This window comes from Lagenorhynchus albirostris, chromosome 9 (genome assembly GCF_949774975.1).
Source record: "Lagenorhynchus albirostris chromosome 9, mLagAlb1.1, whole genome shotgun sequence".
NCBI classification, from domain to species: Eukaryota; Metazoa; Chordata; class Mammalia; order Artiodactyla; family Delphinidae; genus Lagenorhynchus; species Lagenorhynchus albirostris.
In genome coordinates, this window is record NC_083103.1 from 8,914,845 (window position 1) to 8,934,235 (window position 19,391).

Below are 19,391 nucleotides of genomic sequence, written 5' to 3' on the forward strand. Positions count from 1 at the left end.
TACGGAGCAACTAAGCCTGTGCGCTACAATTACTGAGCCTGCGCTCTAGAGCCTGCGAGCCACAACTACTGAGCCCATGTGCCTAGAGCCTGTGCTCCTCAACAAGAGAAACCACCGCAATGACACCACCACAAACGATTAATAAATTGATGCTGGTTGGCCTCAATAACAAGTGTATACAGGTGACTGGAACTGCCTCGCCAATCAGGCGGGAGCTGTAGGCTGCTCTGCAAGAGGTCTTTACACCTAGATTCCGTCATCTATAAAATGCGTGTACTGTACCAACCTCTTTTGGGATCTGGAGAACTGAAATATAATCAATTCACGTAATGTGCTTAAAGCGGCACTTTAAATATCAGCTAATATTAGCCCTACTGCAAGCCAAGCTCCTAGTAAAATCGGACTGGACAGCAGGACAGAGGTGGCCAGTTAGAGAAAACATCCTAAGGCTGTTATAAAATTTCAAAAGCACCTACGGCCTGATTCACTTTCCCGAAACGGCTCCACGCAAGGGCCCTCCACTCGAGCTCGGCCCGGGGCCCAGTAGTACCTGAGTCGCCCCCCATGCTGGGACCCTGAGGACCAGACCCAGAATGCTCGCTGGGCGGCTGGCGTGGAACCGAGACGACGCCGGCCGAGGGTTCATAAGGTTCGCGGTCCATCATGTCGGACCCTGCACGCGGGTTTAAGGTGTGTGTGCGCAAGAGGGGGGGGGGGGCTCTCAGGGAAGGGAGAGGGGGCAGGCAGCTGTGACCAAGACGGGGCGTCAGTCCAGGATCCGCGGGAAACCGGGAACTCGTCGCCTCAGTCCCACAGTTATCCGCAGCACAGTCCCCGCCGCGGCACGTTAGGCGCGCCTGCACAACCCCTAAGGCGCATGCGCACCGCTTTCGCGCCGCCGCGTCAGGGAACGCACAGCCTCCCCCTCCCACCCGACCCGGGCTTCCTCTGGAAACCTTTACCCACGAGCCACCAGGCTCGCACGCCCTCTCTTTCTGCGCTTGCGCCTGTCATAGTCCCGCCCCCAAATCCCGTGGACCTCTGCGAGATGCTATTTAAGTGTCTCTCGGTAGGCTTTCGGTCTCATTCTTCCACAGATTTCGGTAAGTGTGTGTGTTTGACTACACTTTAAAAAAAAAAAAATGACCACGAGAACGTGTCCGCGCCTTGGCCTCTCTCAGTTGCATGTATTGGGTTCGTGGAGCAGGGGAGAGAAAAACATGGCCATGGCATTGAGGCCTTGAAGCGACAGGGGCTTTGTGAAGGACAACATGGCGATGGGGGGCGGTGCCGACGGGCCTCTCTGTGATGAGAGTCTTTTCACAGACCTGTACTGAGCTCCGTGAGGATAAGAAACTCTGAGGAGACAGCCCTTGCACGGCCGATGCAGTCTTAGCTCCGGAAAACAAAGCGTTTACGAGATAGCCTAGTGCTGACCTGATGTTCTCTTGTCTTCAGGGTTCGGACGCGCGTCGAGCACTAAAGGATAGCAAAGAGTTCTCGTTACAGTAAGTGCTCGTGGCGTGCCTTTACCACCTTTATTTTTTTGGTTTAATTGTTGGATATACGGAAGTCTACCGGGATGTGCTACGGGGATGATCTCAAAAGTTGAACTCTCTCTTTCTGATGAATTAGTGGAGAAAACATAAAAATTCTGAGTAGCACTGTTTGTGGCCAATGTTTGGGCTCTTTAGCCCTGAGATGTTAAGGGACTGACGTGGGACAGTTAGGCTACGAGACGTAAAAGTGAAGGGTGTTCTTTTTTTTTTTCCCAGATGTGGTTTAAATCAAAAGACCTTATGGGTGGGAGGATGGGACAAGACCTGTCCCTGTGTGGATCAAGCATTATGGCGATGCTCCAGGTGGGTATACGATGCTTTATGCAATTACGGGTAGGGGCACAGAATCTGGATGGGACTTGCTGTTTCAGATTGCGCTGGCCACTCCATGATGAACGTAAAATGACAAGCATATGCCTGAACTCAAAAGTGATGTCATCTTACTACTGAGAAGTGGGCCCCAAATACTCAAGGGCCTTGAATGGCTATTCTTAGGTACATATAATGCCTCTCTTTTCTGTCTCCAGCATCTCATCGCCAATCCTAAGGAATTCAGCTGCCTCCCAGGGTGAATGCAGGTAATTTTGCAAATGGGGGGGTTAGGGTGTAGTCTGTCCGGTGTTGCCCACAACCAGGAGAGCAAATGGTCAGTGGAGCAGTGTTGCCTTTTTGCTCCTTTCAGCTTGTTCCTCTTGGAATGATTTTCCTGGGGAGGGAGATGGCAGCCCAGCAAGCGGCACAGTTGGTTCTTGTGATGGTGTGCTCTTCCCTCACCCACATGTCACTGTCAGATGATTTGAGTGGTAATGCTGATTCTCCATGAGGTACGACATTTAATAGCATGTTAGAGTTCTGATGGCAGTTCCTGTTAATGAAGACATTTTATTCCATCCTAGTGTTTTGAAATAACCATTTGCTGCCCTTTTGCAGGTTGTCCTCATGGTGATGTATACATCTGTTTTACAGTAAGTTACTTTTCCCAATGTTGTAAGTTAGGTTATATGTGAGACTTGATAACTCTCGGGGGGGGGGGGTTGTTGTAAAAGCCCTGATTGATCCGTGTAACTTTTTGGTTTCTTTTGTTCCTTATAGTGATGTTTCTTGATCTTTTATCTTTCTTTCTTTTTGATATTTACTTCTTTATTTGGCTGTGTCGGGTCCTAGTTGTGGCACGCAGGCTCTAGAGCCCTCGGGCTTAGTTGCCCCGCGGCATGTGGGATCTCAGTTCCCCTACCAGGGATCACACCATTGTCCCCTGCATTGGGAGGCAGATTCTCAACACTGGACCACCAGGGAAGTCCCTTATTTTATCTTTCTTGATTTTCTAGATGCCTCTTGATCTGCTCAGGGTCAGACTCCTGGAGAGAGTTGAGAATCGTGAGTACTTGTAACCTTTCTGGTTGTAGCTTGTTTCCAGTGCCAGTGAGGAGAGCAAGCATTCTGTCTTACCCCTGTTCTAGCCCCAGAGGCAGTAATGGTGAACCCACTGGGGCTAACGGGGAGAGGGGATGAAAGCTTGTTCCACAAGGAAGTGTCTGAGGTGCAGCAAATGCCTGCGGATATCACTTGCTTAGCTTTTCTTGGTTTATCCATTAACCCTAGCTAGAATAATTCTGGCTATGTTGCTAATTACATGACGTTCTCATTCAGGAGCAGCTTGTTCCTTGTTCCCGTATTACTCCTGGAAAGCCTCCCGCGTTGAAAGGTTAGTTGATTAGTGTCTGGCATATATCACCAAGTAAGCAGTTTCTATGATGAATCAGACTAGCTCACTATGACTTAAATAATGAGAAGACCTGAACATCTGAGAAACTGGAGAAGACAGCAGTGGGATACTGTCTGTAAGGAACTTGTATCACTCACAGCTTCATCCTTCCCTAGGTACCATTGCCAGTTACCTGCTTGTTTGCTCAAAGGTGAGTGTTTTTCATATGCGTTGGTGGATACAGCGTATTGAGTAGGAAAGGCCTTTTTCGGCATGTCTGTATGATGACTTACCTGGAATCTCGTTCGGCTGACGATTTGCTGTTGAGACTCGGAAATCTGATTTTCTAGGAACCATAGCTTAGGTGGGAACAACTTTTAATGCAGGAATTAAGCTTACTGATTCAGTCTTGTTTTTGTTTTAGGTCCAACTCCTTGTCTGGAGCCTGAGAATGAATTGAGGTAAATCTGTCATCTGTGGCTACTATATAGAATTTGCCAGGGTTTTTTGTGGCACTTTGGATAGCTGTGCAGACATTACTTGTTTAATCCAAAGTTTGTCTTTGGCCATTTGTGAACCACCTGTGACAGATTTCCACTCACCAGTGATGAGTTCAGTACCGCCCCAGTCTGATCACTATGACTGAAAGGTATTTTCTGAGCTGTGAGTTTGCCTTGGAGTGAAAGATGACAATAGTGGGAGGTTGGGTGGGCTTTATAGCCAATAGGAAGCTTTGTGGACTAGGTGGTGGTTTCTATCAAAATGTCTGTTGAGACCTACATAGATGTGCCTTTTGTCTCGGGGTGGTTTAGAGACTTAGTTCCCAATCGTTCTTTCGCAGGGGAAAGGAGTAAGCCATATTTCTGTTCAACTCCAGTCTGAAGTTAAGAGGTGAGTAAATGTAAACACAAGGTGGGTCAAATTAAAATTTCCCAGTGAAGAAATATTCACATGTCTTACTTCCTGTCCTAGTCCCAGAGCCTGTAAAGGTGAACCCACTGGGGCTGGCTGGGGGAGAAGAGGAAAGCTTGTTCCAGAAGGAACTGTCTGAGGGATCATAAGAATTTCTAAACAAGGCAAAGGAGGGAATAAATTACTGGTTGAAAATTGGTTGTGTTTTTTTTTTCCTTCAGGTCTGAAGAAAGAACAAAGCACACATAATGGTAAGTATCTATTCATGTACTTACATTACATATTTAATAGACTAACCATGATAAATAGAAAAGTATCTGGAAGCAGTCCTTTTAATGTTAGCTGGTTTAAAGGATAGCCCTTCTAAACCCATGTGGTATATACTTTTCCATATGGTAAGAAAACTCAACTTTTTTTTTTTTTTCTCTACAGGAGTCCAACTCTCTAAGGATATCAAAAATGGAATTTTCTTATACAACCTACCTGTTCAAATTAGCACACAATCATTTTAGCCTTTCTAAATAAAACTTTGTTTTTTTAAACCTTCACTGATTCCTGTGTTTGAGTGGGTCTAGCTGGACAGAAGGAAATAATCCCAGAAAGATTGTTACTGGCTTTACCCTGTTTAAGCTTGGCAGTTTGCCTGATGCTGAATTGTCTAACCCAGGGAACCATTCGGGGAGCCTCCTTACACCTTTAAGGAGTTTTTCCTTCTCTCTGTACTTAGCTGAGGAGTTCTATATGAATGTTTGCTGGGTTTGGGTGACCCTTTAACCTTTAGCTGTGCCCTAAAACTTTATACTAGACTTTTCTCAATAAAATACGTTTTGTGTCAGGAGTATAGTAAAGTAAAAGGCAATTTAACTGAAAGAAAATGCATTTTTGCTAATTCAGTCGTAGCCATACAGTAATAAGAATGGTCAACACAGTAAATATAGCCACAAGAATGAAAGGGTTGGTCCAAGTAAGAGAAGGCACATCGAGGAAGCCTGGGGAAGCACCTGTATTTAAAGGTGGGAGGAACAGCAGAGGACAAACCCAGAATGAGGCACTGCAAGCAGTAAGAGAGCCTGCAGTGCTGACCTGTAAACCCGAGGGAAGAGAGCACCATGAGAGGTGTTTGGTAGATAATGAAGCCTTCCTCAAGCAATATTTTCACCATGTGGCAAATAGGAATTCAAATTAAGGCCCAGCTACTTAAGAGATGAAAGAAATGAGTCTGGGACCATCTGGAGAAATGGGGGAGAGCTCCAAAATGAGGGGCACCCTCATAGTCCTTCCATACAGTGATGACTCAGTCTATGATATTTCTAGCCTGGACTTCTGCAACCTGCCCCTGACCTGATAACCAGTCAGACATTCAGACCTTGATTCCATGTCGTTCCTCTCCAGTCTCCCCACTTCAGTAAGTGTCAGCAGTGCCAACGTGTTGCTCCATCCCAAACCTAGCAGTGTACTTGCTGGGAGAGCCAAGGCCCTGCTCTTGCTTTTGCTGACTGATGTTTGGTTACATTCTAGAGGAAGAGGAGGAGGCAGAATGAGAGCCAACAAACAAGGTTATTTGAAATAGCAGAGTGGTTCTCAACCAGGGGTGATTTTGCCCCCTGGGGAACATTAAAAAATGTCTGGAGACACTTCTGGTTGTCACAGTGTTTTGTGGGGGGTGGTGGGTAGGCTATACTACTATCTAGTGGGTAGAGGCCAAGGATGCTGCTAAACACCCTACAATTAATAGGACAGCTCCCCAACTCCCCAAACACAATGTCAATAGTGCCGAGTTTTCAGGCACCCTGAGATAAACGCCGGAAAGAATAGGGAGTCGGGCTTCCCTGGTGGCGCAGTGGTTTAAGAATCCTCCTGCCAATGCAGGGGACACGGGTTCAAGTCCTGGTCCGGGATGCCACGGAGTAAGTAAGCCCGTGAGCCTAGAGCCCGTGCTCTGCAACAAGAGAAGCCACCACAATGAGAAGCCCGAGCACGGCAACGGCAACAAAAAGTAGCCCCTGCTCGCCGCAACTAGAGAAAGCCCGTGCGCCGAAACGAAGACCCAACGCAGCCAAAAAAAAAAGCTTGATCCCTGGTTGGGGAGCTATAATCTCACATGCCTCGCGGCCAAAAAACCAAAACATAAAACAAGCAATATTGTAACAAATTCAATAAAGACTTAAAAAAATGGTCCACATGGGCTTCCCTTGGTGGCGCAGTGGTTGAGAGTCCGCCTGCTGATGCAGGGGACACGGGTTCGTACCCCGGTCCGGGAAGATCCCACATGCTGCGGAGCGGCTGGGCCCGTGAGCCATGGCCGCTGGGCCTGCGCGTCCGGAGCCTGTGCTCCGCAACGGGAGAGGCCACAACAGTGAGAGGCCCGCGTACCGAAAAAAATAAAAAATAAAAAAATGAAAAATGGTCCACGTCAAAAAATCTTTCTTTTTAAAATTTATTTATTTTTGGCTGCGTTGGGTTTTAATTGCTGCGTGTGGGCCTTCTCTAGTTGCGGCGAGCGGGGGCTACTCTTCATTGTGGTGCGTGGGCTCCTCATGCAGTGGCTTCTCGTTGTGGAGCACGGGCTCTAGGCACGCGGGCTTCAGTAGTTGTGGCATGCGGGCTCAGTAGTTGTGTCTCGGGCTCTAGAGCTCAGGCTCAGTAGTTGTGGCTCATGGGCTTAGTTGCTCCGTGGCATGTGGGATCTTCCCAGACCAGGGCTCGAACCTGTGTCCCCTGCATTGGCAGGCGGATTCTTAACCACTGCGCCACCAGGGAAGTCCACGTCAAAAAAATCTTAAAAAAAAAAATTACATCACCTAACCTACTGTGCCTCAGTTTCTCCATCTGTAAAAGAGGGAAGATTATAGTACTACTTATTCAATTAATGTTGTTAATACATATAAAGCACCTGGAATCGTGCATGAAACCATAGACTAGTCAGGCTGGGAATCAGTCATCACCAGGTGACGGATGGGAGGGAAAGCCAGGGCACTGGATAAGATCATTTCAGCAGAGAGTGTAAATAGGAGCAGACATTTTGAATTCCTAGGAGCCAGGGAGCTACTACAAATCAGCAAAGAGGGTAGGGTTGGTCATCAAGAGGTCAGCTAGGCCCTCTTTTCTGGCCCGACTCCAACCCAGAGTTGCCACATGGGGATGTAGGCCCAGAGGAGCCAGTCTTAAGTCCCGGAGCCGAGGCTATCTCTCTGTGGGCCTGCCTACAGGGCCTTCCAGGACCTCCAGTTGATGTGGCCTCTTTTTAGGTGTTTGGATGCCTTCAGACAGGTCCTCCTATCTTTTTGGGGCTGTGGTTGTTAACTTGTAGATTAGTGAACAGGCTTTAGGGAGCTCTAAGAATCTCCTCGGAAATTGTATGCAAAATTGTATAAGGCAACTATGCATTTATTTGGGAAAAGCTTCAACAGATTCTCAGAAGGGTTGGGTGGTACAATAAAAATTAAACACCTCTTCAGACTGACTAAGCATTTCCTCAACCTGCTTCATATTATGTTGGTTTTTAAGTTTATAACATCTTCCTCTCAAGAGCACCAAAAAAAAGTCTAAAATTGTTCAATTAATTTATAAATATGGGGGACTTCCCTGGCGGTCCAGTGGTTAAGACTACGAGCTTCCACTGTAGGTGCGGCCAAAAAAAAAAAAAAGTTAAAAGGGGGTTGTAAATTGGGGAGAGTTGTTGTCATAAACCTTTGAACACTACTTGACAATTTATACCATTTTCATAAAATAAAACATTAACTTACAAAATTTAAATGCACCCACATGGAAAGAATATTCCCTTGGCCTTGCTTTGCTTGTTATCAAAGCCAGTGACTCTTTGTGACTTCTTCCACTTCTCTCCATCTCTGCCACCACAGCCACCCCAACCACACCCCCTAAGCCACTTTCATCTCTCGCCTGGAGGATCACAGGAGCCTTCTCTCACTTTTCCCCAGTAAACCTTAAACATCATGAAGGCAAGGTCCATGTCTGATTTTGCTCATCATTGTAGGGTATCTGCTCAAAAAGCATAAACAAATGGACAAATGGCCTCCCCGTGAATAAATAGATCTCCAAGTTCCTGTGGAGTTCTCACTATCAGCCTCCTGTACCCACGCAGCAAGAGGCGGGGGTCACGGTAGAAGAGAGTGACAGAGCTCTCCCCACTTGCCTTTGCTTCAGAGGAGGACCTGACAGCTGAGACCCGACAGGGAAAAGCCCGCCAAGAGATCTGTGCACTCAGGATGCTTGGCTGCAGCCTGCCTGGACAGACTGAAGCCTGCTCCACCAGGGGGCTGTGGCCTGCCCCAGGCTGGGTCTTGCAGAATTTAGAGAAGGTTAGAATTGAAAGAAACTGAATTTTGCTTTTGCTTTTGCTTCTGTATTAGTTGTTTGTTTGTTTGTTTTGTTTTGTTTTTTATTGCTTGGTGGCTTAAAACAAAAAAATATATTATCTTACAGTTTTGGAGGTCAGAAGTCCTAAATGGGTCTCAATGGGCTAAAATCAAGGTGTGTTAACAGGGCTGCATTTCTTTCTAGAGGCTCCTGCCTTTTCTAGCTTCTAGAGGCCACCTCCATTCCTTGACTGATGACTCCCTTCCATCTTCAAAGCCAGTGATGGCTCATCAGATCATCACTCTGACACTGAGTCTCCTGTCTCCCTTGTGATCTTTGTGATTACGTACATGGAGCCCACCAGATAATCCAGAATGATCTCTCCTTCTCAAAACGCTTAATTTAATCATATCTGCAAAGTACACTTTGCCTGCCATGTAAGGTAACATAATGAGAGATTCTACGAATTAGGACATGGGCATGTAGGGGCATTATTCTGCCTACCACATCCCCTTAATTTGGCCCCTCCCTGGAGATTCTGGATTTATTTTGGGAGCTTGTAGAAACTGCTTCTGTTTATTCACAGGGACACATTGTAAGAAACCATATTCTCTAAAATCATAGATTATCAGACTTTGCTAGTTGAAATCATATCAGTGAGAATAGAACATCCCAATCTTGCCTGAAGGATCTCAGCCAGGCCGGTCACTTTGACACATAAACAGCTGTAGAGCTCAGTTAAGGGGGTTTTGAACAGAACGTTCCGCGTTCAGATTAACACAGTGTCCAAGCAAACAGGACTTCAAGTCCCGTTCTCAGCCAGAGTCTGACATTAATCCCTTTCATACAGCTGGGCTATGCTGTGAGCCTCTAAAGTACCGCTTCTTTTAGATTTGACCTACATTGCCTCACCCCTACTCCCACCGCAGGTTCCTGGGTTTATGAATCAGGCGGCTCCGAAACGTCTTTCTCAGGCCATCTTTTCTCCGCTGTGGGGCCGACGGTGGGTGATGGATGGTACAAAGGGCAAGATATAAGTGGGGTGGGGATGGATGTTACAAGCCGAGGAGGCGGGAGGGGCAGAAGGGAGCCGGGAGCCCCAGGATGAGAGGGGAACACAGGCTATAAGCCAACTTCCACTGTCACCTCTGGGCCGAGAGCAGCATGTCCTCAGTTCTCACAACCACCGCTTAAATGCAGGTTATTAATTCCTCCATTTAAAAGAGGAGAAGACGGGAGCCTAAGCAACATGCCTCGAGTCACCAAATCAGGAACTGGCAAGCATGGATTCCAACTCGGTTCTTTGAACTCCGAAGTCTGTGCTCGGGAACCGCGGCCTTTCCAAGTAAATGTCCGGGAGAAGGGCCCCGCCCTGCATCTTCTTCCACAGACTAACGAACACCACCGCCCTACCGCCCCCAGGGAGTGCCTAAAAGCCTTAAGGCTGGAGACGGACGCCACAGTCTCTGAGCAAAGGTACGACGCGGCCATTGATATCACGTCTAGTTATGTGGACCAATCCCCAGAAAGTGAAAGAGCAGAGGGGCGGGTTTATGCAAAACACACAGAGCTTGAGCAGGAAGGCGAAGCAGTAAAAACCTTGTTTAAGGTCTATTTCCAAAAATTTAGTTATCATTATGAAGCAAAAATAATGAAGAATTGGTTTTAAGCAAGATTACACATGAAGGAAAGTCTAATGATTAGGCCATAAAAGTCACCACAACCGTAAAAGCTATAGCAAGAGTAACGCTGGCCGGCAGTGAACCTTACCAGTATCGCTTCTCGGCCTTTTGGCTAAGATCAAGTGTAGTATCTGTTCTTATCAGTTTAATATCTGATACGTCCTCTATCCGAGGACAATATATTAAATGGATTTTTGGAATTAGGAGATGGAATAGGAGCTTGCTCCGTCCACTCCACGCATCGACCTGGTATTGCAGTACTTCCAGGAACGGTGCACTCCCCTTCGGGGGAAACTTTTGGTTGTCAAAAGAAAGAATATAACAATTCAAGTATTTTGCTGTTCAGAATACAGGAAAACTTTCTTATGAAGGTTAAAGTTTTCTCATTTACTTGTTTTATCTAGTTGTTATGGAATCTATTTGCAAGTGGAAGTTTGTGATTCGTATAGTTCTGTATTCAATAAACATACGCCTTTTTTAAGCTTGGGTCATGCGCTATTTTCCGTATGTCCGTTAGCTGCTGTGCAAAACATGAAATCGGTGATACTGTTTGAAGTCCCTTCGGCAAAAACTCTTAAGTTCTCCGAAAAATACGAGAAAACCAACAAAATGCGCATAGTTACAAGAATTCTGAGCTGCTTGTTTTTTTTTTTTTCTTCTGAGAACTCATAAGTGTTCACGAGAGATTCTGTTTCGCGTGCCATGAAGTGTATCTCAGAAAACCCGTGTAGTCTCACCATAATGAAACAACTGCGATTATTCTTTAAACTGTTTTCGGTGCTTCCGCTATTGCAGTAGTATAAATCTACCGCCGCTGACGCGGGTTTGAGTCTTAATCCGCGCAGATCTCCCCACAAAGATTTCGTTTTAACGCCGCAACTGTTGAATCGCGTCGCCTGTAGTTCGTACTCCATAGCAAGAGCAACTACGGCGATGAGAAGGCCGCACACCACCTTCACAACAAAGAATAATTCTCGCTCGCCGTCCGCGTGCAGGAGTGGAGATGCAACGCAATCAAAAATAAAGGAAGTTTTTAAAAAAGCCATCAGAAAGAATAGTAAGTACTCCAGTAAATTCCGTACAAAATGGAGGAATCCGAGCACCGACTTTTGGTCTGGATTGAACTAGATTGAGAGTGTTCTTTTCTCGGTAATGCAAAGCCAAGAGCAAGGATGAAGTGTTACTCTCTGCACTCCTACCGCCAGTTCTCTACCGGAGTCGAAAATAAAGATTGCTTCTCTCTTCAGGAGTCAAATCTGCCGGGCCACAGTGGGGTGCTTTATTCTTACCGACGTAGTTTAAAACAGCAAAATTTCTGAAAGGCTTTGATTTCAGGAAACAACACTTCTCCGTACGTCACTCCAGAAAGGGAGTCGTTGTTATTTTGTAAGTTGTATTTTATTCCGAGAAGAAGTGTTGTTAATTCTGCAGTTTTTTCACTGTGAGTTGATTTTTACGATCACCAAACCTCAACGTGAGGGAGAGCAATGCCCTACCTTACTTTTCCAAAAGGATATACATATACGTAAGAGTGTCTCTTCGTTTTCCGAAACACTATTCGTGTTGTGTTTTCCTTCTTTAATTATTTTTCTTTTACGCTGCTTTGGGTTTTCATTGCTGCACGCAGGTTTTTTTATCCGTTGCTGCGAGCGGCAACTACTCTTCGTTGTGGTGCGGGGCCTTCGCATTGCGCAGGTTTCTTTTGTTGCTGAGCACGGGCTTCAGGCGGCGGACTTCAGTAGTGGTGGCACGCGGACTCTAGAGCGCAGACTCAATAGTTGCGGCACACGAGCTTAGTTGCTCCATAGCCGGTAGGAATTTTCCCGGCGTAGGGTTCAAACCTGTGTCCCTGCATTGACAGGCGGTTGTTTGATTACTGCGCCACCACAGAAGTCCCCTTTTTGTCTTTTCATACTCGAAGTTGAAGCCCTCCGCTTCACTAGCGTTTCAATCATTTCTGAAATGGTCTCTTACCTTGTCTGGTACAGGAAATATTACATGATGCTTTGGGGTACGGAAACGGACTACGGATGCCTAGACCCGGCATCGCGGTTCAGTTAGGATACGCTTCACTCGAAGTGTAAAATGGTCAAGTTACTGTTCAGATCTCCACAAGAAACATCTCCAGGTTTCTGGAGATGTAAAAGCGAAAGCAACTGGCGCGCAAAGGGATTTTTTGTTTTTTTAACTGTTGCGGTTTAACTCCCGGAAACCGCATTCCACTGGGTCGGACTCCGCGCGCGCTGGTGACGCAGCTGCTGCGCCGGAAGTGCGAGGCGTATGTTCCGGGACTCAGCTATGGCTGCTGCGGCAGCACGCTGGAATCATGTGTGGGTCGGCACCGACACCGGCATCCTGAAAGGTGGGGGGCGGGGGCGGGAACCAGGGGCGGGGGTCGCCGTTTGGGGACATTGGCGCGACTAACGTCCGTGTTCCACAGGCGTGAATCTTCAGCGCAAACAAGCGGCCAACTTCACGCCGTCGGGACAGCCGCGGCGCGAGGAGGCGGTGAGCGCCCTGTGTTGGGGCGCGGGCGGCGAGACTCAGGTGCGCAGCCGCTGGCAGGCGGAGCGAGGGGCCTGGGGCACGGCCGCCTCCCTCTTCTCGCCATTCTGCCCTCCTCTGCTCGCAGATCCTGGTGGGCTGTGCGGATGGGACAGTGAAGCACTTCAGCACCGAGGAGGGCAGGTTCCAGGGTCAGAGGCACTGCTCCGGAGGGGAGGGCATATTCCGAGGCCTCGCCCAAGTCGACGGGTAAGACCGAGCCCCTTGCTGAAACGCTCAGGTCGTAGGGAGAGCTTTGAGGTTCCCGTGGGACGGCCGAATAATGGCGATCAACCTTGAGGTGACACGGGCCGGGTCTGCGTGACAGGGGCCTTTGTCCTGCCGAAGTTCATTCATTCCTATAACAGACATTAACTGAACACCTACTGGGTTGTATATAGGCATTGGGCGAAATGCAAGGGCTTCAGGTCAACCAGACACAGTACCTGCCTTCATACAGTTTGCAGCCTCCAGGGTTTTTCTTTTGGCTCCATAATCTTTTGGATGACCCTGAGCCCGTCATTTAATAGTTTCGAGTGTTTTTCAGTGGGGGCTAACAACCACCAACAAGGTCGTGAAGCTCCCAAAGTAAAAGATAGGAAAGTGCTAGGTTGCAGGCCTAGCTTTCTTCCGAAGATGAAGAGAGAGGCTGTGAGCAGACTGTGTAGGTTTGGTGATGTTAATTCTGACAGGTGAGGTGGAGAAGGCTTTGTGGGGGTGAGAAGTTGGAACTGGCCCTTGAAGCATGGGTAGAATTTTGAAATGTGGAGAAAGGAATAAGGGCATTCTAGAAAGAAGCTCCTGCCTGAGCAGAGGCCAAGGATTGGTGTTAGGCTACAGGGTACATCACAAGGACGATAAATAGCATTTGAAGGTTGAAGCCGAGGCAACGTTTTTCCTTTTTATTTTTTTTCCTATTATTTGTGAGGAAGCATTTTAATATGAGATAGGCAAGGTAGGTTGGGACTAAAGGTAAAGGGCTTTAAGTGCCAGGCCGAGAGATCTGCACTTCTGTAGGTGGTGGGGAGTTACTGGTTTTTGAGCAGGAAATGCTGCGGTCAGAGCTATGAGCTTGCAGGAATGTGGAGGATGGATTGGAGAGAAAGCAGTTGGGAGACTTGCCACAGCCCAGGCAAGCCTAGAGCCTGAACCGAGTTGGGAAGGGTGGGCAGATATGAGAAAGAGTATAAGCTTGAACTGTACCGATACTGGGGAGAGACTTGCTTGGGCTTCATGGGACGCATACTTTGAGGGAGAGATTGGAACCCCGAACAGGGAACTTGAGAGAAGAAGCTGGTGTTTGGTTTTGGCCGAACACTAAATCCAGAACAGTCCCATTTCAATCCTTTCAGAGCTACTGATCCTGACCTCTGGTGACTGACTCAAGGTTCAGAAAGACTAGCAGGGCCAGGTGTCCCAGACGTAGCTGTGGAATAGCAAAGGCTGTCTGTTTTGGAGTATCAGACTTGATTTCCAGCTCTGGTGCTGACATTTATAGCTGAGTGGCAAATCTTTTAATTTCTCAGAGCTTCAGCTTCCTCACTTATGAGACTGGTAAACCCTTACCTTGTTGAGGAAATTAAGTAAGAGCCATCAAGCCCTGCCCAGACCCGAGTAACCTAGAGGCTTCCTTAGGAGCAGGACTGGTATGGGACCTCCCTGGTGGCACAGTGGATAGGACTTGATGCTCACAGGACGTTCAGGCCTGTGTGCAGGAGGCCAGGGTTCAATCCCTGGTCGGGGAGCTCATGCATGCCTCAACTGGCAGTTCACATGCCTCAACTAAGGAGCCTGCGAACTGCAACTAAGGAGCCCGCCTGCTGCAACTAAGACCCGGGGCAACCAAATAAATAAATATTTTTTAAAAAAGGAACAGGGCTGGTAGGAGGGAGTCTAGTTCATATGAATTTGGGCGTGGGTCGACTGGGGCCAGAGAACAACCCTGCTCTTTTTTTTAACCCTGACTCTATCCTCCCTTTGCCGGCAGCACCCTCATCACATGTGTGGATTCTGGGATTCTTCGAGTCTGGCATGACAATGACAAGGAGGCATCCTCTGACCCTGTGAGGCTCCCCTGGCCTGATGCTGATGGTTGGGGGAGGTGGGACCCAGGGTAGGAGCCAGATGAAGGCTTTGCGGGAGGGAGGAGGAGTAAGGATCTGGAACCGACTCTCATCTCCCCTCTCATCTTCCATTCTTTTCAGCTTTTGGAACTAAGGGTGGGCCCTGGGGTGTGTAGGATGCGCCAAGACCCAGCGCGCCCCCACATGGTTGCCACAGGTGGGAAGGAGAATGCTCTGAAGGTGTGGGACCTGCAGGGCTCTGAGGAGCCTGTGTTCAGGGCCAAGAACGTGAGTAATGGGGGGTGGGGAGGAGATGGGGGCCAGGGAGGGGCTGGTTCCGAGGTCCAGGGAGTCTGAGGCCACTATGTCAGAGACCAGCTGGGCTTTAGGGGACAATGGTAGAAGGCAGGAGGAAGGGGCACACTGAGCCCTCCACAGCCCTGTCCCCCATCTACCCACCCTACCAGGTACGGAATGATTGGCTCGACCTGCGGGTTCCCATCTGGGACCAGGACATACAGTTCCTCCCTGAGTCACAGAAGCTCGTCACCTGTACAGGGTACCACCAGGTGAGGCACCACCCCACCCCTATCTCTTTCTGGGCTTAAGCAGCCTCCTGGAGAAACAGCCTTGCTGTGCAGGCTCGGTCCCCACCATTCGGCACAGCCGCCCTGCTTGCCATGTTTCTTCCATCCCTGAGCTCCCAGAAGAGGGACGACTTCCCCCATCTGTTCCAGCCCAACGGCTGAGCCGGTGATCTTCTCTTACTACATTCTAGGAAGGAGTTCCCTGAACTGTGATTCTTCCTTTTCCTCCCACCTGGAAGAGAAAAGAAGGGAGTGTCCCCTTCATAGTAGAATCACATGGTTCAGGTGTCATGAGAAGACGTGAGCTGGGTATCAAGAGAACTGAGTTCTGGTCCTGATGCAGCCTCTGATTTGCTTTCGGACCCAAGCCTGACCCTCTACTAACTGGCCTCAGCTCCTCAGCTTTACGGGAAAGGTCCACATGGGGATCTTTTCAGTGGGTCTCTCTCTCTCTCTTTCCTTTTTTGACTGCCCTGCGCTGCATGCGGGATCTTAATTTCCCGACCAGGGATCAAACCCGTGTCCCCTACAGTGGAAGCACAGAGTCCTAACCACTGACTGCCAGGGAATTCCCAGCTGGTCTTATGTGAAGTTCTAAGACCCAGGCAGGCCTGGGTGGCTGTATTTGCCCTGTTTCCTTTGCTCCTACATATTGAAGTCTGCTATTGGTGAGACACCTCTGCTCAGAACACATATGAGGGCTTCCCCTCTCTTCCCTGTTGAGACTTAACGTCTTTCTCTGCTTGAAATTCAGCAACTCTTGACAGTTGGACTGACTTGCTTTTCCATCCCAAGAGGGGAGTACGGGGGGATGGAATGCTCATGCATGCAGACCATGGGAATGCTGCCGCCTCCAGGCTGGAGGACCTCTCTCCTCAGCCCTGTATGTTCATGCTCCTTAGCAGCTGTCTCTCCTCTACCCCGCAACACACAGAGAAGAGGAGTGCATTTCAAATGAGAGTTTCTCTGAAAGAGTGGGTTGTAAACAAAGCAGTGTATGAGGAGGGGATGAAGATGTGGAGGAGCCGGAGGGCATCTGTGGAGTGCGGGTACTGTTGGTGATGCTTCAGCCTTCCTCCAGGTCCGCGTCTATGATCCAGCCTCCCCCCAGCGCAGGCCGGTCCTCGAGGCCACCTACGGAGAGTACCCACTGACAGCCATGACCCTCACTCCTGGGGGCAAGTGAGTGTTTAGAGGGCAAAGTGGGGCTTGGGAAGGACTCCAGGGGGCCACTGCTGACCCCATGTGCCTCTGATCTCCTCAGTTCGGTGATTGTGGGGAACACTCATGGGCAGCTGGCAGAAATTGACCTTCGGCAGGGTGAGTGGACTAGGGAGCCTTGCGGGAGGGGAAGGGGTGGGGAGGAAGGGCAGGATTCCCTCTGACGGGGTGCAGTGGAGCTGTTGAGCCCTCTTTCAGGTGCCAGATTGCCCGGGTTCAAATCCTGGTTCTGCCATAAGCTGTGTGACCTTAGACAAATTACTTTGTCAATTCCGTGCCTCAGTTCCTTCACGTGAAAAATGCAGATATTAATGGTAATTGCCATCTCAGCATTATGTTAAACGAGGATTAAATGTTGAAACATAAAGTGATATGAACAGTAAACACTCAATAAATGGTTGTTGGCTGGCCAGCTAGCACTGATTCCTACCGCCTTCTCTAGGGCGCCTACTGGTCTGTCTGAAGGGGCTGGCGGGCAGCGTCCGAGGGTTGCAGTGCCACCCTTCAAAGCCCCTTCTAGCCTCCTGTGGCTTGGACAGAGTCTTGAGGGTACACAGGATCCGGAATCCACGGGGCCTGGACCATAAGGTGAGAACCTGCTGCCTCCTGTTCCCCGGATTCATGTTTCTATTTCTGCAGGCTTGGCCCGTTAAGGTCCCTCATCTTTTGCAGGTTTACCTCAAATCTCAACTGAACTGCCTCCTGCTGTCAGGCAGGGATAACTGGGAGGTAAGCAGTTGGGTCTGGGAATGTGGGCGCTGAGGGCACAGGTGTGAGGACTTCCCTGTGAAGAGGAAAGGGAAGCAGCTGGAACTCAGACCTGGGACTGTCCATCCATCTGCCAAGTGTAGTCCTAAAAGAGTTACTGCCAAGGGTGAGATAGGCACATGGATGGACATGGTTTCCAGGAGCAGGAAATAAAAGGGGTGGTGCCTGGAGGAATTATTCCCCTTCCCTGGGGGTCTGACTCCTAAGCTCTTCTCCCACTCACCAGGATGAACCCCACGAGCCTCAAGAGCCCAACAAGGTGCCCTCAGAAGACACAGAGACAGATGAACTCTGGGCTTCCTTGGAGGCAGCTGCCAAGCGGAAACTCCCCGGTATGGAGCAGTCCCAAGGCGCCCTCCAAACCAGACAGAGAAAGAAGAAGAGGCCTGGGTCCACCAGCTCCTGAAGAGCTTGTGCTCATGTTGTAAATAAACAGCTTAATACGTACCACGACGCTGAGCCTTTTGTGTTGGCAGAAAGGAAAGAGTGGTGGCTGCTCCCTGAGCTGGGGTGATGGGGGGTATCTCCTGTCACAAAAGCAGGGCCGGGAGTCGGCGGGCTGGCGTGGATGGAACCGAGTGCGGGGCCCGCGCGTGGGGCCATGGGCTGCTGCCAAGGCAAGGACTTTCAGACTTCGGGTGAGCAGGCCAAGGAGGCCGGGTCACAGGAAGTTCAGGAAGGTGGGACCGGAGACACACAAGGGTGCTCAGGGAGCCGGGAGTGCGGGATGGACCACCCGGAGGTTGGACTGGGGAGGATAGAGCTCAGCGGCCTCGCATCCTCGCAGGCAAAGAAGGGGTCGATACAGACTCGGCGGAAAACCGGAATCTCAGGTCGCACGAAAGGCTTCTGATCACTGTGCTGTGGCGGCGGCTCTCCCTGTTCAGCCATCGGGGCTCGTCGCGGTCAAACGAGGCAATCAGTCCAAAATCCAAAGCAGGCGTGTACGTTCCAGGAGTGCAACCGGGAGGGGATCCAGGAGGAGCCGGAGAAGGGGCGACCCCAGCCCTGTTCTCAGTCCGCCCCAGCCTCCCTCCAGAGAATAAAGTTTCTAACTTATACCTGCCTGAGAGCTTGTGCCTCCAAGGCTCGCTTTGCGCACACAGGGCGCGGGCACCACCAGGGCTGCGGGCTCTTTAAGGCTCCTCCCCCGAGGCTGGCCCATTCCCTTGGGCCCCAGGCTCCCGTTCCTTGGGGGCGGGGCCACGGTTGCGGCCTAGCCAATGGGAGAGCGGAGTTGCATTAGCGTTTGGGTGGAGGGGCGCGTCTCTCGGGTCGCCGGGCTTGAAAAGGCGTGGCACCGCCCGCTCGTCACCGGGGGTGGGGTTACGTGTGGGTGACGTGGCGGCTTCTAGTCTTTGGTCGGGTTTCGGCGGCTTCGGTTCCCGGGGTGAAGGCGGTGACGACCCGGGAGATTGTGGCAGTGGCGGCGGCGGCGCCAGGCGGCAGAGAGGAGGTAGGACACGCTCCAAGAGGGGTCTGACCGCAGTGTCTGCTCTGGGCAGCTCTTTCCGGGGACGGCGCGGGCTGGGGGGAAGGGAACCAGAGGCAAGCGGGCAAGTCCTGCCGGCACGGCTCGAAGTGAGCGAATACGTCGCCGTCCAATCAGGAAAGCCCCTGTTGAGAAAGACGTCGGCCTTAGCTAATCAGTGGTTGCAGTCCTCCAGACGGTGGGACTTAGGCGAGGCGAGGGTGGTACTTCCTGCTTCAAATAAACACCTAGAGATTTCCCCCCTCCGCCCACCGAAGTGTGTCCCTCTCAGGAGGTCCGTCACCGTTTCTCCCTGACGAGTCGGAGGAACCCGTGGATACGAGAGGGCCCACTTAGGGCCTAGGGCAGTTGCACGGGCCGGACTGGAGCTTCGGAGCCACAGAACCTGGCTCTGGCCCTGCCTCTCCTTCAGGGCCCCGGCCCGCGCTCTGGCCGCCAGAACCAAGTTGGAAGAAGAGTCTGAGGAGCCGGACGGCTTGGGCCAGAGAAGAAGCGGGGTCCTGCCCGCTGCGGGTCGGCCCCAGGATCTGCGGGTGGCTTC

At 50.1% G+C, this 19,391-nt stretch overlaps 3 protein-coding genes, 1 long non-coding RNA gene and 9 other non-coding genes across 25 annotated transcripts in view; all 13 read left to right on the forward strand.

Annotated features, from left to right (window-relative positions):
- Window positions 1-1,018: 1,018 nt before the first annotated feature.
- LOC132525709 (uncharacterized) lies at window positions 1,019-4,722 on the forward strand. Of its 3 annotated transcripts, none has more exons than XR_009542341.1 (12): window positions 1,019-1,103; window positions 1,459-1,508; window positions 1,776-1,862; window positions 2,087-2,137; window positions 2,242-2,383; window positions 2,490-2,524; window positions 2,888-2,936; window positions 3,210-3,264; window positions 3,441-3,475; window positions 3,689-3,725; window positions 4,106-4,431; window positions 4,612-4,722. It is a non-coding gene; the product is annotated as an uncharacterized LOC132525709 (long non-coding RNA). The 3 variants fall into 3 exon arrangements; XR_009542340.1 differs by having other exon boundaries at window positions 1,022-1,103; window positions 3,689-4,155; window positions 4,398-4,431; XR_009542339.1 differs by having other exon boundaries at window positions 1,022-1,103; window positions 3,689-4,431.
- Window positions 1,588-1,663, forward strand: LOC132526663 (small nucleolar RNA SNORD26). Its single transcript, XR_009542652.1, has one exon. It is a non-coding gene; the product is annotated as a small nucleolar RNA SNORD26 (small nucleolar RNA).
- On the forward strand, window positions 1,943-2,014 carry LOC132526662 (small nucleolar RNA SNORD27). Its single transcript, XR_009542651.1, has one exon. It is a non-coding gene; the product is annotated as a small nucleolar RNA SNORD27 (small nucleolar RNA).
- Window positions 2,346-2,420, forward strand: LOC132526661 (small nucleolar RNA SNORD28). Its single transcript, XR_009542650.1, has one exon. It is a non-coding gene; the product is annotated as a small nucleolar RNA SNORD28 (small nucleolar RNA).
- Window positions 2,977-3,103, forward strand: LOC132526668 (small nucleolar RNA SNORD22). The gene has a single exon (XR_009542657.1). It is a non-coding gene; the product is annotated as a small nucleolar RNA SNORD22 (small nucleolar RNA).
- LOC132526660 (small nucleolar RNA SNORD29) lies at window positions 3,306-3,372 on the forward strand. The gene has a single exon (XR_009542649.1). It is a non-coding gene; the product is annotated as a small nucleolar RNA SNORD29 (small nucleolar RNA).
- On the forward strand, window positions 3,542-3,611 carry LOC132526664 (small nucleolar RNA SNORD30). Its single transcript, XR_009542653.1, has one exon. It is a non-coding gene; the product is annotated as a small nucleolar RNA SNORD30 (small nucleolar RNA).
- Window positions 3,862-3,930, forward strand: LOC132526665 (small nucleolar RNA SNORD31). The gene has a single exon (XR_009542654.1). It is a non-coding gene; the product is annotated as a small nucleolar RNA SNORD31 (small nucleolar RNA).
- Window positions 4,195-4,320, forward strand: LOC132526667 (small nucleolar RNA SNORD22). The gene has a single exon (XR_009542656.1). It is a non-coding gene; the product is annotated as a small nucleolar RNA SNORD22 (small nucleolar RNA).
- A 5,545-nt stretch (window positions 4,723-10,267) lies between the features above and the next one.
- LOC132526599 (U2 spliceosomal RNA) lies at window positions 10,268-10,458 on the forward strand. The gene has a single exon (XR_009542593.1). It is a non-coding gene; the product is annotated as a U2 spliceosomal RNA (small nuclear RNA).
- A 546-nt stretch (window positions 10,459-11,004) lies between these two features.
- WDR74 (WD repeat domain 74) lies at window positions 11,005-17,805 on the forward strand. 9 transcript variants are annotated; one of them, XM_060158879.1, is made up of 11 exons: window positions 11,005-11,232; window positions 12,616-12,722; window positions 12,808-12,929; window positions 14,707-14,782; window positions 14,924-15,070; window positions 15,250-15,351; window positions 16,451-16,551; window positions 16,634-16,689; window positions 17,033-17,178; window positions 17,263-17,319; window positions 17,585-17,805. In XM_060158879.1, the coding sequence occupies exons 1-11, from the start codon at window positions 11,109-11,111 to the stop codon at window positions 17,762-17,764; spliced, it is 1,218 nt and encodes a 405-aa protein (XP_060014862.1). In that variant the 5' UTR covers window positions 11,005-11,108; the 3' UTR covers window positions 17,765-17,805. The 9 variants fall into 9 exon arrangements, with proteins under 9 accessions (XP_060014862.1, XP_060014864.1, XP_060014866.1 ...); XM_060158880.1 differs by lacking the exon at window positions 11,005-11,232 and adding an exon at window positions 12,446-12,537; XM_060158887.1 differs by lacking the exon at window positions 11,005-11,232 and adding an exon at window positions 12,453-12,503.
- A 33-nt stretch (window positions 17,806-17,838) lies between these two features.
- On the forward strand, window positions 17,839-18,943 carry TEX54 (testis expressed 54). Its single transcript, XM_060159973.1, is given in 5 exon segments — window positions 17,839-18,038; window positions 18,146-18,269; window positions 18,271-18,375; window positions 18,714-18,814; window positions 18,864-18,943. Coding segments are annotated over 5 exon segments (522 nt in total). The 5' UTR covers window positions 17,839-17,926.
- Window positions 18,674-19,391, forward strand: part of STX5 (syntaxin 5) — a 28,531-nt gene continuing 27,813 nt past the window's right edge. For 2 of the 3 annotated variants that reach the window (XM_060158890.1, XM_060158891.1), the window contains exon 1: window positions 18,674-18,814. The gene's annotated coding sequence lies outside the window, so the exon portion shown is untranslated. The remainder of the gene's footprint in view (window positions 18,815-19,391) is intronic. The other variant, XM_060158892.1, reaches the window with a different exon arrangement.